The sequence below is a fragment of the Equus quagga genome, chromosome 2 (genome assembly GCF_021613505.1).
Source record: "Equus quagga isolate Etosha38 chromosome 2, UCLA_HA_Equagga_1.0, whole genome shotgun sequence".
Lineage (NCBI taxonomy): Eukaryota > Metazoa > Chordata > Mammalia > Perissodactyla > Equidae > Equus > Equus quagga.
The window spans coordinates 86,860,129-86,874,138 of NC_060268.1; the positions used below are offsets into that span (position 1 = coordinate 86,860,129).

General features: G+C 35.9%; 1 protein-coding gene across 3 annotated transcripts in view; it reads right to left on the reverse strand.

Moving 5' to 3' along the window:
- CHD2 (chromodomain helicase DNA binding protein 2) overlaps window positions 1–7,754 on the reverse strand; it is a 112,929-nt gene extending 105,175 nt beyond the window's left edge. The window contains exons 1-2 of one of the 3 annotated variants that reach the window (XM_046652546.1): window positions 7,190–7,754; window positions 6,718–6,850 (exon numbers count right to left, since the gene is read on the reverse strand). In XM_046652546.1, coding sequence (XP_046508502.1) covers window positions 6,718–6,779 — 62 coding nt within the window. In that variant the 5' untranslated portion in view covers window positions 6,780–6,850; window positions 7,190–7,754. Of the gene's footprint in view, window positions 1–3,001; window positions 3,172–6,717; window positions 6,851–7,189 lie in introns of those variants that run through there. The other 2 variants (XM_046652545.1, XM_046652549.1) reach the window with 2 other exon arrangements.
- Between the last annotated feature and the right edge of the window lie 6,256 nt (window positions 7,755–14,010).

Here is a 14,010-nt window from a genome sequence, read left to right on the forward strand (position 1 = left end):
CTGCAAAACACACCCAAGGTTTCAACTAACAAAAAGGGGACTTTCCTTCTAAAATCATTTTAACAAGTCTCTCCTAACTAACCTAAACAGACTCTTGTGGGAGGCCAGGACACCAATCTCGGGCCTCGGGCCTTAAAAAGTGCAGAAAGGAGGGGTAAGAAAGTAAGATGAAGCATTAGGAATGAAATAATATTACTAATAGCTTACATGTATTCAGCACTTTCAATCTAACAGGCTCTTTGCTCAGTACCTTATAGACATTACTTAATTTAATCTTCATAACAAAGATTATCATTATCCACATTTTAAAAATGAGAAAATTTCAAGTGCAACAATGAGTAAGTACTTCACTGGCCTAAATTGGAGGAAAAGTTTTCAGTACAAAGTAAACACTACACTGGTGTGTATTATGTACACAGCTCTTGCCAGGCACTGAGGTAACAGTAAACACATCACAAATCACCAAACAACTCATTGGAATTGAATCCAAAGTATATAAAATCAACAGTATCTTTAGAACGATGCCTTAGCCAGGGCTCTTTGGCAACATCCTGCCCCGCCAAAGCAGAGTGGTCACATTTTGCCCAAACTAGAGGGACTCTCCAGTAAAGGGAAGTGAAACACTTTTCAGTATGAAATACAGTCCAGAGATGTCACTGAAACACCAAAAAAGGTGATCCTTAACCCAACATGTTAACAATAAAATGCTAAATTGGAAGTGTTTCAAAATGTAGCATGAACAGCTTCCCTCCACAGAGGTTCTCCACGATTTATTTCATAAAGCAAAGCCTTGTCCCCCACCTCACAAACTGCACTCCAGCTTTTTAGAAAGGTCTCTGCTCCCAGACTTGTCCTATCAATTAAAGTTTAGACTGATTAGGGGAAAAGGTCACAACAGACATAAAAACAATGTGTTCCAACACTGTGCTAAATTTCTGCTTACAAAATTAACACACGGTGGACTCTGGGCATTTGATGACTGAGTCCACCTTTGCTGTTCCGGCTTCACACCGATAACACTGAAGTTCCAAAGCAAGTAGTAAGAGGCAATTTTGCTGAGGTATAAATTTGAATTTAGTGCCCAGTGAGGCTGGAATGCAGGAGGGAATTACTCAGCTATAATAACAAGCACTCAGCATAAGTAGGCCAACAGTGTTATTTTTACTTTATACAAAATAACTCTTAGGTGATTAAAAAAAAAACCTGTTTCTTTGCTAAAGTGACTCTCCTTCCCCTTCAAGGAAGCCAAGTGAGTTCTAAGGTTTTCAGAAAAAAGTTAAAAGACCTTGAAAAAAATATATGGTGGCTCATAGCCAGAAAAAATTTACTACATGCCACACACAGCAGTCACTCAACTTTTACGTCAAGAATAAGCTTACTGTACCACATTTTATGGAAGAAATGATAGGCATTTGGAAATCTCAGGTGGCCTCAGGTTTCGCAGTCAAGAAGTTTGCTTGGGCGCGGAGGGGTATAAACTAATTACAAATCTGTGAGTTTCAGACCCTTTTAGGTAAAATTCAACCGAACTTTGAGATTCACCTCCCAAGCAATAACTTGCTAAAACTTTTACAAACTAAAATTCCTCCTCAAATATTCTTTGCCCACCTTCTGTGATGCAGTAATCTTTACAAAAGATGTTAATCTCCAAAGAAGCGAATATCAATTGGAAACTGCAGGTGTTCAAAGCAAGAATCCAAAAGAGAGTTTAATCAGGACTTTTCTTGCCATTTCATGCCGATCTGCACACAGGAGGAAACCCACAGAAAGCTCAATGAACAGACCTAATACTCTGGTTCTTCAAAAGGTCAAATGGCTTCAAGGAGCACAAACAGTTCATAGATAAACAGCTATCTCATAACATGCATTTTAACTCAGTAATGCTAACTATTTTGGGCTAAATAATCTCAACAGAGTAGTTTATATCCTGGAACCTGAGAGCAATGCTACTTAATTCTATCCCACTTCTAGGAGTTTAAGGGCATTTACCAACACTAAAATTTTAATACAACTAACCAGAATTTAATCTCAATATACAGAAAGAACAAACATTTGTTCTTGCTGCTTTAGATGCAATTTAAGAAGTTGGAAGCTGCACTTAATGATCATCAAGTTCTCCAAATATTTGTCTCTAAGACCATTAGATATTCTATATATAATTTATATTTGAGCATATAACTAAAAAAAAATCACTTACATAAGCTTTGGTGAACAAGTCTGTAAAGCAAACTGAAAACCCGGTTTCACCTAAAGCTTCTATAAACTATCTAAAGAATTCTTCCTAAAGAACCAAGACTACCCGAACCTACAAAACAGACTATTGTAGTGAATTTTCCCTTTTATAAACTTTGTTCAGAAACCTAGGTCATGCCCAGGTAAACATTTCTACCTACACTCAGGAGATCCCCGTGTCTTTGGAAGCAACCTATTTTACTCAAAAAACTTCTGAACTACGGCCAACTACATGACAGCTCACTCCTGCTACCGCTAAAAATACTCCAGGGACGTGGAAAACACGTTGTCGGGGGACAATGAGAAACACCAAACTAGCCCCTCCTTCAGGCTTAGATTCATTACTTGTGACTGGATAATGAACTTGTTCTTGGTAAATAAAAAGAATTTTTTTACTCAGAAATCCTTGCAAGGGTTTCCAAACAAGGCAGATCATGCACATGCCCACAGCGTCTGAACAAGCCTCCCAGGACCGAATTAAAGTTTCCAGAATGGGGGATCTGACACGTTTCCCAAGAGTTTGCCCCGTGGTTCCGCTGTCAGCCAACGGTGGGGAGGTCACATCTTTAGCAAGTGCTGTGCACACTGACCGAGAGAGCTCTTTTCTAACACGTGCTTGCATGGTAACGAATGCTTAATCCTGGACTCTGCGTTATTTTTTTGTTAAATTAATATTTATAGTCACTAAACAAGTGGAAATTCCTAAGCTATTTTCTGCTTAACTATCCCGTTCTTGAACTTAAAAATAAATCACTTTGCACATACTGACCTGAGTTTTTCTCCATCAAATGCCAATTGAGAAAATGTATGGTACCAAGTAAAAACGCACGGGGACAAATTCAAATAATCTTCCTTTTGTTTATGAGCCATGTATTAAACGACAGCTGTTAACACGTTCCAATTTAAATAAAAGTGCCTCCTCTAACACTGAACCGGTTTTGGTCAATGGTAACAAAATGAGACTCACTTATCTCCTCTCAGTGAACAGAAAAAAAAAAAAAAGACCCGCTAGGGTATCAGAAAGGAAAGCGAAAAATGTAAAAACTGGCAGGTTTTCCACTTGAAGGTTTCCGTCATTAGTGCCTTTCACTTTCTCCGAAAGCAGAAGACGCTTCTAGAGGAAAAACCATTCCCAGGGACGGGCAAACGAGCGCACGCCGCAGGGCGTGGACGGCAGGCCGAGGGCGCCGCCCGTAGCGAGGGCGGTCAGCCGCGTCCGCCCACCGGAAAGTCCCGGCCGAGCGCCCGCCCCTCCCCCTCGGCCAGGCCGGCGGCTGGCCCGGCAGACGGAGCACACAGGCTGCGCACGCAGACCGACGTCACTTCGTTGGCTCCTCCCGCCGGCGAGCTGACGTTAAGGGGCGGAGCCTGCCCGAAGGCCGTCGCTGTTGACCTGCTGTTACCAGGCGCGCGCGCAGCCAATCAGCACTCGGCGCCGGCGCCGGCCGGCCTTTGAACTCGGCACGGCAACTTCCTGCTGTTTGGCGAGTACACAGTGCAATGCAGTATGTCTGTCAGCGCTGCGGCACAAAGGAACAGCCATTTTGTGACTGAGCTGGACCCGCACCAAGATGCCAGGGGCTCAGAGAGCTGCTGCCTGTGCTAACTACCGAGTTGCCCTTTATTTCAGCACCAGAGAACCAAAAAAGAGGAGAAGGGAGGGAAAAAAGAGGTTTTCATATCTGAAGCTTCAATTCGCTTTATTTTCAGTCTTCTCAAAAATCCCGATTCTTAAGAATTATCAGCGTCATAAAATGGCTGCCACTTAAAAAACTGCCTGTTCCAGTCCACAAGTAACTGTATTATGCCATTTCTAATCATCCCCAGGCTTTTAGATTAACTGCTAAAAGGCTGATTAAAAACTTAAGATTTTGCCCGGACCTCAGGTTATCAAAATAAATCTGGTTCAATAGGCAGACGACTTGGAGATAAATTTAATAAACTGTTTCAGTTCTTAAGATAAATTGCAAATACAGCGCCCTAGAACACACCGAACTCTTTTGTGTGCACAGTTCCATTCACATTGCCTTCTCTCCTGTTTCCATTCTTTGATATTACTGAGGTTACCCCAAACTGCAAATTATTTAGATAAATGTGTGGTATACATTTCTATATGTATCACTAAAACTTTGTTTTAACTATTTAGAAACTTTACAGGTATCAAATATTTTTAAAATCTTATTTTTGAAAGTGGACTTTTTAGTCTTCAAAAATCATGATAGACAAAGTATAACATACTTAAACATTAACTTCAGAAGTACACAGAAATAATAACTTATATAATCACTATTAAGTGTTGCATTATTTCCAAAATCAGGAAAATATCCAGTTTACCAAAACTTGCACTCAATCCCTTCAAATCCTAAAGTAATTCTCAGACCAAAGTTTACTTGACCTGCAAACTCCTCCCTTCCTCTCCTGTGGCTCAGGCTGCAAAAGTGCTTTTTTGTGGTATTGCCTAAACATTAGACTTTGTGGCATGGAAACTAGGTCCTTACGGAGAAATTCTGATGGATTAAGGAACCAAGCACTAGGTACCCAAACCATCACTTTTACTTTACTAAAAATAACATTAACCTACTACAATAAAACACCACTAGCATCCTTTAGCTTTATAATTTTAAAAGGAAGTGATGTCATAATTATGTACATGTATTAAGGTATGCAATTTAGGGTAACAGTAAATAAAACTCCATCTTCTCTTCAAGGGGTCTCTCAAATATCCTTGGACATTCATCAGGTATATGAATCAAAATATACTTGACAAAATGCATTTAAAAGTACAGTACATGCTTGTTAAACTGCAACCCCACTGCCAGTTAGGCAAATGCATGACAACTTCAAAGTAGTTTTCCAGGTGAGAGTAAATTATTAGAAGAATAGCAACACTGCTTGATTTTTTAAATTAGAAAGCAGAGTCTGATCAATGATGTTAACCACAAACCTTGCATAAGAAAGCCAAAAGCCATGTGAGACTTATGCAAATCATACTCAAGGGAGTAACAATTTTAGGTACTGAATCTTTAATAGTTTGTCAAATATACCTGGGGATTCCTATTTCTTCAAATCACCATTACTTTTCAGAAAAATCAGGTTAGGATTAGTAAAAAAGTTTTCTGTCCCAAATCTAACCTAGGTAATTACCTGGGCAATTCAATTCAAAAGACAGCAGTCCAAACTATGTGACAACTCAATTTGCAAAAGAATTTGGAAAGGTTATTTTTAAAAGCAAGGGTCAAAATAGTTTAAGTTAATAAAACAAATAAAATTTAACATTTGTAATAACAAACCATGTTCAATCAAAACTTCCAAATTCACTAACCTAAGAGTCTATTATTTATGTAAAATTATAAAAAGCAAAATTGGGGAGAAAAATCATATAACCAATCACATCCTTGTAAAATGTACGATTTAAAATCTGACATGACAATTCATAAGCACACACATCAAGCAATGCATTCATATATTTTTAAAAATTAACATACAGATCATACAAGAAAACATCTTAAAGGCTTTATTACTTAATCACTAATGAGGTACTCCAACAAATGTGAAACAAATCATGATTTGAACAGTACATTTGTAAGCTTCAGAAGATAAAGCATTCCAGGCGACTCTGTCGAAATAAATCAATAAATTTAAAGCAGCTACAACTAATATATGAGGATAAAACACTGCATCTATCAACCAGAAAGCACTGTCTGAATATAAGCATACAAATGAAAACCTTAAAATATTTTAAATGTAAAATATACACTTATAATCATAGTATCAAACACAAAACAGACGTAAATTAAGAGCATTCCAGGATTTCTGTGATCACAGGTTTGATTTCATAAATGCAGGAACTGTAACCATCGAGAAAAGGTTTTGATAAATCATATCAAAATTTCCTAAAATGTCAAGAGTATCAAAATAAATATAGAGTCAAATAAAAATATAAACTGAGAGGCATCAGTCAAAGGGTCTTTTTTCCAATTTCATTTTAAAATGTACATTTTTTCATTCATATAACTTTCTCAAACGTCTATTTACTATAATTTACTACCACAGGCTCCTCTATGGCCTTCAGTTACAAGTTTGGGTATCCTAGATTCTTCAAAGAAAAAATTTGCCTTGTATGTAAAATGGTGCAATGCAGCAATGGCTAAACCGACAAGGTCATTTTTCTACAGCACAAAAACCTAAAAACTGAAATTACTGACAGAAAAACTGTAGTTTACAGGAAAGGCCCCCTTGAATAAAGGTACCTTACCTTTTGACTGCTGTAAGAGGCCTTAAGTCACAACTCAACTTTCATAAATTGCTACCAAAAAATTAGGGTGTGGCATATTAGCAATCTCAAGGTCACGCTTTAAAAAACGAATCCAAATTAGTAAAATACTTAAAATAAAACAGACAGCTATCCTTGTCTGTCAAGGTAAACAATGTAAGCTGAGGTTTCCCCAAAAAAAAGAAAAAAGGAAGAAAGTTGATAGCTCATACCTCGATGCATTGCTGTGTAGCGAACTGTCCTCCTCTTGGCTTTTGTCCTTATTTCTCATCATCTTTTAATTCTTAAATATTAAGGGGGAGGGGGAATCTGTGTTTGCTTTGAAGTCCTGTGCCCAGGTATTTACTGTCAAAAGTTGAAAGAAAGGTAAGGTCCCAGCTTCTATCGATGGTTTTTATTATCAGGAACAAAGTCCTGACAATGTAACGATATTGTTATAATACAACAGCGGTAAACAGCAAAAAACAAAATATTTCTATTTTTTCCTTAAAAAAAAAAAAACAGGATAAACCAAACGGGGAATCATCACTATCAATAAGGAAAGTTTCTCAAAGTAACACACTGGATACAAATAACAATCTCTGTATCTTATTGCGTCATCCAGGAATTTCTCATATTTACAGAAAATAAAACAAGCTTAAACATATAAATCCCTAAAATTATCACTAATGATCATGAACTTACCTGATCCATGTAGTAGGTCCAAAGCAAGAGTCCTATCTACTAGTAGAAAAATATCAGATCCCAAATAATTAAAAATAAAAACAAAATTCTCCGTTAAAAAACGAAAAATAAATAAAATAATCCTCAAATATGTTAACTGGTCAAAAAAATAAAGCAACAATTAATACTAAAACGAGTCCGGAAGAAAAAAAACCTCATTAGGAGAGCGCACAAAAATGGAGGTGCGCCATGGCTTCTAAGCTGGAAAAAACAACGACCTGGGCTCTCAGTACGGCTGCTTCTTTCCAACAAGGCACGAAAAGAAAGCTCCTAAAAGCTGCTTTTCTCCCTAAAAAAGGTTCGAATCGACCCCAGTAAGTCACTAGGAGAGGCAGGGGGCTGCGGGGGCCCCCTGAGGCTGCCCGAAAGTTAGGGAAAGTTGCGTAAAGTGAGGCGAAGGCAGGGAGCAGAGCGCGCTCTCTCTAAGGCACAGCCGCCATCTAGAGCCTCCTTCCCAGCTCTGAGAGCTCTGCCTTTGATTGACACTCTCTACATTTACCCCACAACTCAGGTGATGTACCATAGACCCACCCCTTCATCTCCACCAAAAAAAAAAAAAAAGATCCTCCATCCCAGGGAGCCTGAGGACCCCCACCCCCACACCTCCCTGCCCCTCCAGACCACCCCATCAGGGGGAGGGGGGAGGGTTTCTTAACCCCCTCTGGCTCAAGCACCCTTTTTAAGCCAGAGAGAAATGTAATTTGTTCCTTTTGTCTAAAGATCTGCTAAATATTTCAGTCCTTGAGCTAAAATAACTTCCTCTCTGGACAGGAAGTGGTGTTTTATCAAGCCATTTTGAAAGAGGGATAATTCTTAGAGAATATAAAGCTCATCTTAAGTACTAATCTTTTAAAAAATTAACCCCCCCAGGGGTAAAATGGTTTCCAAATAAAAGCAAAACCTCAATTTTATAAGTTAAATTCAAGTCTTGCCTTCTTTATGAAGCCAAAACATTATCTAAAGGCAAAGTTTAAGGGGGAATTTTCCATCCCAAATGGAAGAAAGGGGTATAACTCAAGAGCGCCTCCCTAGTGTTCAGTTGCATTAGAGCAAAAATTAATGCAACTGGTTTTTCTTCAAGAATCTCAATTTCCTTTTACTTTCAAAAATTCTTTAACCCATTATATAACCTTGCAAACTTTACCACCCAAAATTCTCATAACCACAATATATTTAGTTCACACACTGATTCAGGCGAAACCAAGTTCTTAAATTCAAGAGTATGGAACCATCATGGCCACCTTTAAATAATGAACCCAAGAAACTCCACCTCCAAAACCAACACAACACATAGATCCCAACTCTTCCCTCGTATTTCAAGTCACATTCTAAGTATATACCCATTTCAACAATGGTAAATTAATAACAATCGGTCATATCTGACGGCAACTTATCAAAGTAATGTCACAGGCAAATTCTTCTAAATATCAAAACCATGAGATCTATGGAAACAAAATTATTACTAATGCCAAAAACAAATTATTCAATACTTTCTCTCAACAAACACCCCAAGAAATCATTCACACGTCCAAAAAGAACCATTATCAACTTTCCTTACTCAACATTAAATCTGCCAGAACAATGTCCTTCCCTCACTGAAGAAATCCATTTCAGATTCATACCCAACAAAATCAACAGTGTTGCATCTAGGTAAATGCAAAATCCATAATCAAAACTCACTTTCAATTCTGTACTTTCTACAACAGATAATTTTGTACCAAAAACCCAAAATTCCACATTTGATTTATATAGACCAACCACCTCAGTCATGAGAACAAATGCTGCACAGGTACTGATCATGATTGTGGGTGCCATGGTATTTGCCATTAACCACAAACACAGTAAGATTAACTATTCTAACCAACAAAAATTCAAGCTAAACTATTCTTTGTTTTCTGTATAATGGGAAAATATCAACAATTCATTTGGTCTATCAACATGAAGCCCACCACAACTTAAAATGGTTACTAAAACTCGTATTTGTTGATCATCAATAAATGAAACTGCACTATTCATCTACAACACTATAATAATTTGACATGTTGTGATTTATTCTAAATTCCTAAATGTACAGACTAATAATACAAGATAACAATCCTATTTCATACTTACACAAAATGTATTACAGATATTATTGCCACCAAAATTTTAAGACCTTTTATGAATACCCTAAGGACACTTTCCTATAAATGCAACACCTCTCCCCCTAATATTAACTATTAAGACAATAGGAGGCATCAGTTTCAATGTTCAGATGAATATTCTATTGCCAGATGTTTTATTTATAATATTAAAAAACATAGGTAAAAGGAACCTTTTCCATCAACACAAAGTAACTCAGAAAAATACAGTATCACTCATCCTGAATTTTGAGACAAAGGCATTTTGTTTTTAAAAGTTCATTAAAATCTCATGGCAAATTAAAGGTTCTATTATTACCCATTGGTTATTTTGAAGAGGTTTTAAGAAAGCACAAAATACATTTCAACCAAACAACCATCTCTTAAAACACAAATAAGTTTCCACAACTTTGTGAAAAAAGGCAAATCTAAATCAACCAAGTAAAACATTTTCCAGCACACCATTTCCATTTTACCAGCTTTATTCAGTACACTTTACTGCTGGGAAACTGTAAAGGTCAAAGTGTTATTTAGGGCAATAACCGAACATTTAATGAAACTTCAGCTTAAAAAAAAAAAGCCCAAACTGAGAAATTTTAAAGCGTTAGAAATTTTATTAAAGTTAACATTCCACAAGGTCATACTCATACAAATCAAACTGCAAAAAGTTCCAGGCATACAAACTATCATCTGTGTTAACGTGCCATCTTTCTTCTCCAAATGTCAAAAATGTACTTGTTTTAATGATACAAAAAGTCTTTAGAAAGTCAAATCCACTGTCCATTGTGTTGGGTAAGAAACCTATATCTTCATTCATGTCATGAAATCCATGTTAAAAGAACCCTGTCTTGGTTGTATATTATCACAGCACTCTTGTATTAATCCATTTTCCTCAATTCCCCATAGTGGACTGCCATCTTGATTTCTCAGTAGTAGGGTCCATTTGAGACTCTTCAAGCTGACTGGGTGCTTGATGAAAACATTAAAAGAAAAAAATGCTGTTGGAATACCAATAATCTTATTCCTTCAAACAGAGAACATCCACCCACCTTGAAGATACTCTTACCATACACAAAGCATTAATTCTGTAACAGCTTTAAACTATGTAACTGTATTAAAGTTGTATGCACTGCACACACAACTTCTCAAGGAGAGAAGCATAGAGAGACTGCACTCAAGCAACAAAGTTCTTCTACTGTCACAGATACATATGTAACCATAAAAAAGTGGCAGTGAAGAGTCAAATTTTTAATAGTTAAATGTAATGTTGTTATACTGTCTACACGAGAAGTAAAAACAAAAATTCAAATTCAAAGATCCTGGAAAGCTAAATCACAGCAACACTATGGGTTCTAAATCTCAATGCAGAAAACTTTCCAAGCTTCTTCAAATAAAACTAATTATGGAAAAGAATCTTAAGGGATAAAAAAAAAAAAAAACCAAAGCAGCAGATCACAGCATAGATTTCCAGTCCAACAGATGTTAATTTTGTTTAGATAACACAAACGGCCAATACAGATGCCACCATCTCTGGCTACATATCTGAAAATGCAAGTAACATGTAGCCACTAGGAAAAAAAGTGATGAAAAATGCAAAATATCTGCCTGGGTTATTTGATATTTGCCAAATCTGATAAAACGCTATCAGATTTCAAATTAAATACAAATAAAATACTCCCATTCCCAAAACATCAAATGTTCCTTAAAGAACAACAAATCCATTACCTAAATAATTTGAACTAAAGGGATAAGTGGGAAGCCAGGAGATATTACCATTAACTAAATGATCTTGATTTGTCATGATCAAACATAATTGCAAAGCTAAGTTTTAACCCCAGTCTTCTCTATAAACTTTGCAGCTCTCAAACTAAATTTGTCAAGTCTGGGTGACTGCTAGGAGATTATTAAATATAAAGGCATTTTTGCTCATTACATAGCTAATACCTCGTGTCTCCTAAAACCATAATTAGGATTTATTGTCTACCATATACAATACAAAAATCTACTTAATAAACTATTTGGTTAATCAAGAGACATTGCCACTCATATTTAAAAAAGACTGAAAATGAGTGTCACAACATCAGTAATAAACATCAAATGCAAGATATTTCTCCTTAATATATTCTGCCAATTTCTCTTCCAGCCTAAAAGGAGAATTAAATAACTCATTCATTCATATGTCAGTAAAATATCTCCCATTTGAATTGTTCATTCCTTAAAATGAAGGGACATATACTTCTACACAAAAGTATAAAAATAAAAATACCATCATTCCTCTTGCAGAGTGAATTATAAGTCAATTTTTCCCCAATCTCTACCGCTACAATGCAAGATAAAGCTCTAAATGAAGTTGGGGATGTAAATACTATCATGGTGAACAATGAACTGACACCAAGTTACAATCATTTCAATGGCTATAGGTTGAATTTATTCAACTTAGTACCTTAAATGATAAACTCAATGCTTCTATATTCTTCTGCCACAGGACAAGTAGTAAAATTTATCCAGGACATTATATAAAATTTCCGTGTAAAACCATTGTTGAAAAACATTTTTTCAAAAGAAAACCTAATGATATTAAAATCATTCCAAAATTACTCAATAAAATGCACTAGTTTATGTGACAAATACAGAGGTCAGAAAATACTAGCGTATTGGTCATGCTATCACATATATTTAAGATGTTTTAAAAAAGAAGGAATGAAGAAAAAGAATGGTACAAGAGAAAGCAGACAACTTTTATGACATTAAAAAGCCATGATCAATCTACATTCCTGCAAAGCCATCCAAAAGCCTGTAGTGAAAATTTTGTTAATAAGCGAAAGCGCTCACAAGCATCAAAGAACCTAAAAGAATGATGAGGGACTTGGGAGTAAGCCATTTATTTTCATGGAATTACAAATTCTTACAAAAGTTCAATTTGCAAGTAAGCAAAGTTATGTTAAAAAGTGAAAAAGAAAGCAGGCATGAGTTCTGAGCGCCTGGAAATTTTTTTGGTAACAAAATCCAGTTCTTCATCTGTAAAATAGAAATAGTAATAGTACCTACCTCATGTGGCAGTAGTGAGGATTAAATGAGATAGGACATTTACAGCTTTTAAATTACCTGGCATATAGAAAGACCTCAACAAATGTTAGCTATTATTCTGATACACCACAACCACCAAGGTACTTGGGGACCTACAGACTGACCTTACTGAATCAAAATAATTTATATTCCAACAGTAATGCTATTTCTGAAGAATCCATAGGATCTTGGGGTCAATTATTTAAAGACAAAACACTTTCTGCTTTAAAAAGAGAATTTAATCTTTCAGTAAAGTAAGATCACTACAGAAAAACTGGGCAGGGTTTACATATGAAAGCCCTACTACTCCACATCATTCAGCAATTTGTGAACTACTGAAGAGACATGATGGTTTGATCCAGAATTCCATCATCACACAGATCTAGATCTTCTGTGTATTTCACATAAGCTTCAAGCTCATACTAGGAAAAGTTAGGAGAATTTTTCCTCTATGACAGTCTCTCATTTATACCTCCTTTGTAAGGAAAATTGCTTGTACTAAAATAACAATCACCACAAGCAAAGGTAAAGGCTTCTATGCTAGGAAGGTTATAATAACCACTACCTCTTAAAACCCCCAGATATTACAGATCCGGAAATTAAAGAATATAAAATTGAGCAAGGGGGTCTTCTCTTTAAATTTTAGTTCAGTAAATGTATCCCAAAAATACTAGGACATAGTAAAATAAGTTGTAGGTGAATGCAAGCAAGTAATTCATTACTGGATTGGGTTTAAGAGGGACTCCCCTAAAATAAGCAATCTCCTTACCTCCACCTTCCAAGCAAACTCCTATTTTTAATACCAAGAAGAAATGTGGGGGACAAGGAAGAGTACAAGATAAAAGAAATGATAAATGATCCTTACTTTTAAAAGTAGATGGCTTTAATAATGCTATAATTTATTAAATTAATGTAATTCATATTATTTGAAAACTCAAGTACTTATTGCAAAACCAAAGGGAAAATGGGTACAAAATCACAATCAGGAGCAGAAATTGATCCTTCCCGTCATGTAATTAAGATTCTTGGTGCTTATGACTTGATTTCAATCTTCTTTGTACTGGTCGTTAAATTTGAAAGCATTTAATAGTGAATTCACATATTTTGTCTTATTACCAAAAATAGCTTTAATCTTCAACAGGATTACAATATATTAATACGTATGGGTCCTAAATAAGATGAGCACAAAAACTACAAAATGATTTGAAAAAGACCAGCCAGCTATTGATCAGTAAGAAAATAAGATCAATTATGATAACTACGAAAAAGTCATTTAAGATTTTATAATCAAATCAAATCTTCCCCATTATCTTTATTAGTTAAAACTTGACAAATGCATGTTAAGACATTGACAGTTGTAGTTTCTTGTCATTTTTAATTTTTACTGAGTCAAAGTTTTAGCTTTCTGGCATACCTAAAAATTAATATTTAAAGCATTAAAACTTGTTTTAATAACGAATTTCATTGTTTTTCAGTTAGACCCAAAACACTAGTTGATAAATAATGTTTCATAGAAACTATATACAATAAATCAACAAGTATTTATTGAGCATCCACTATGTGCCAGGCAATTAATCTCTGCAAAATACGGTAAGA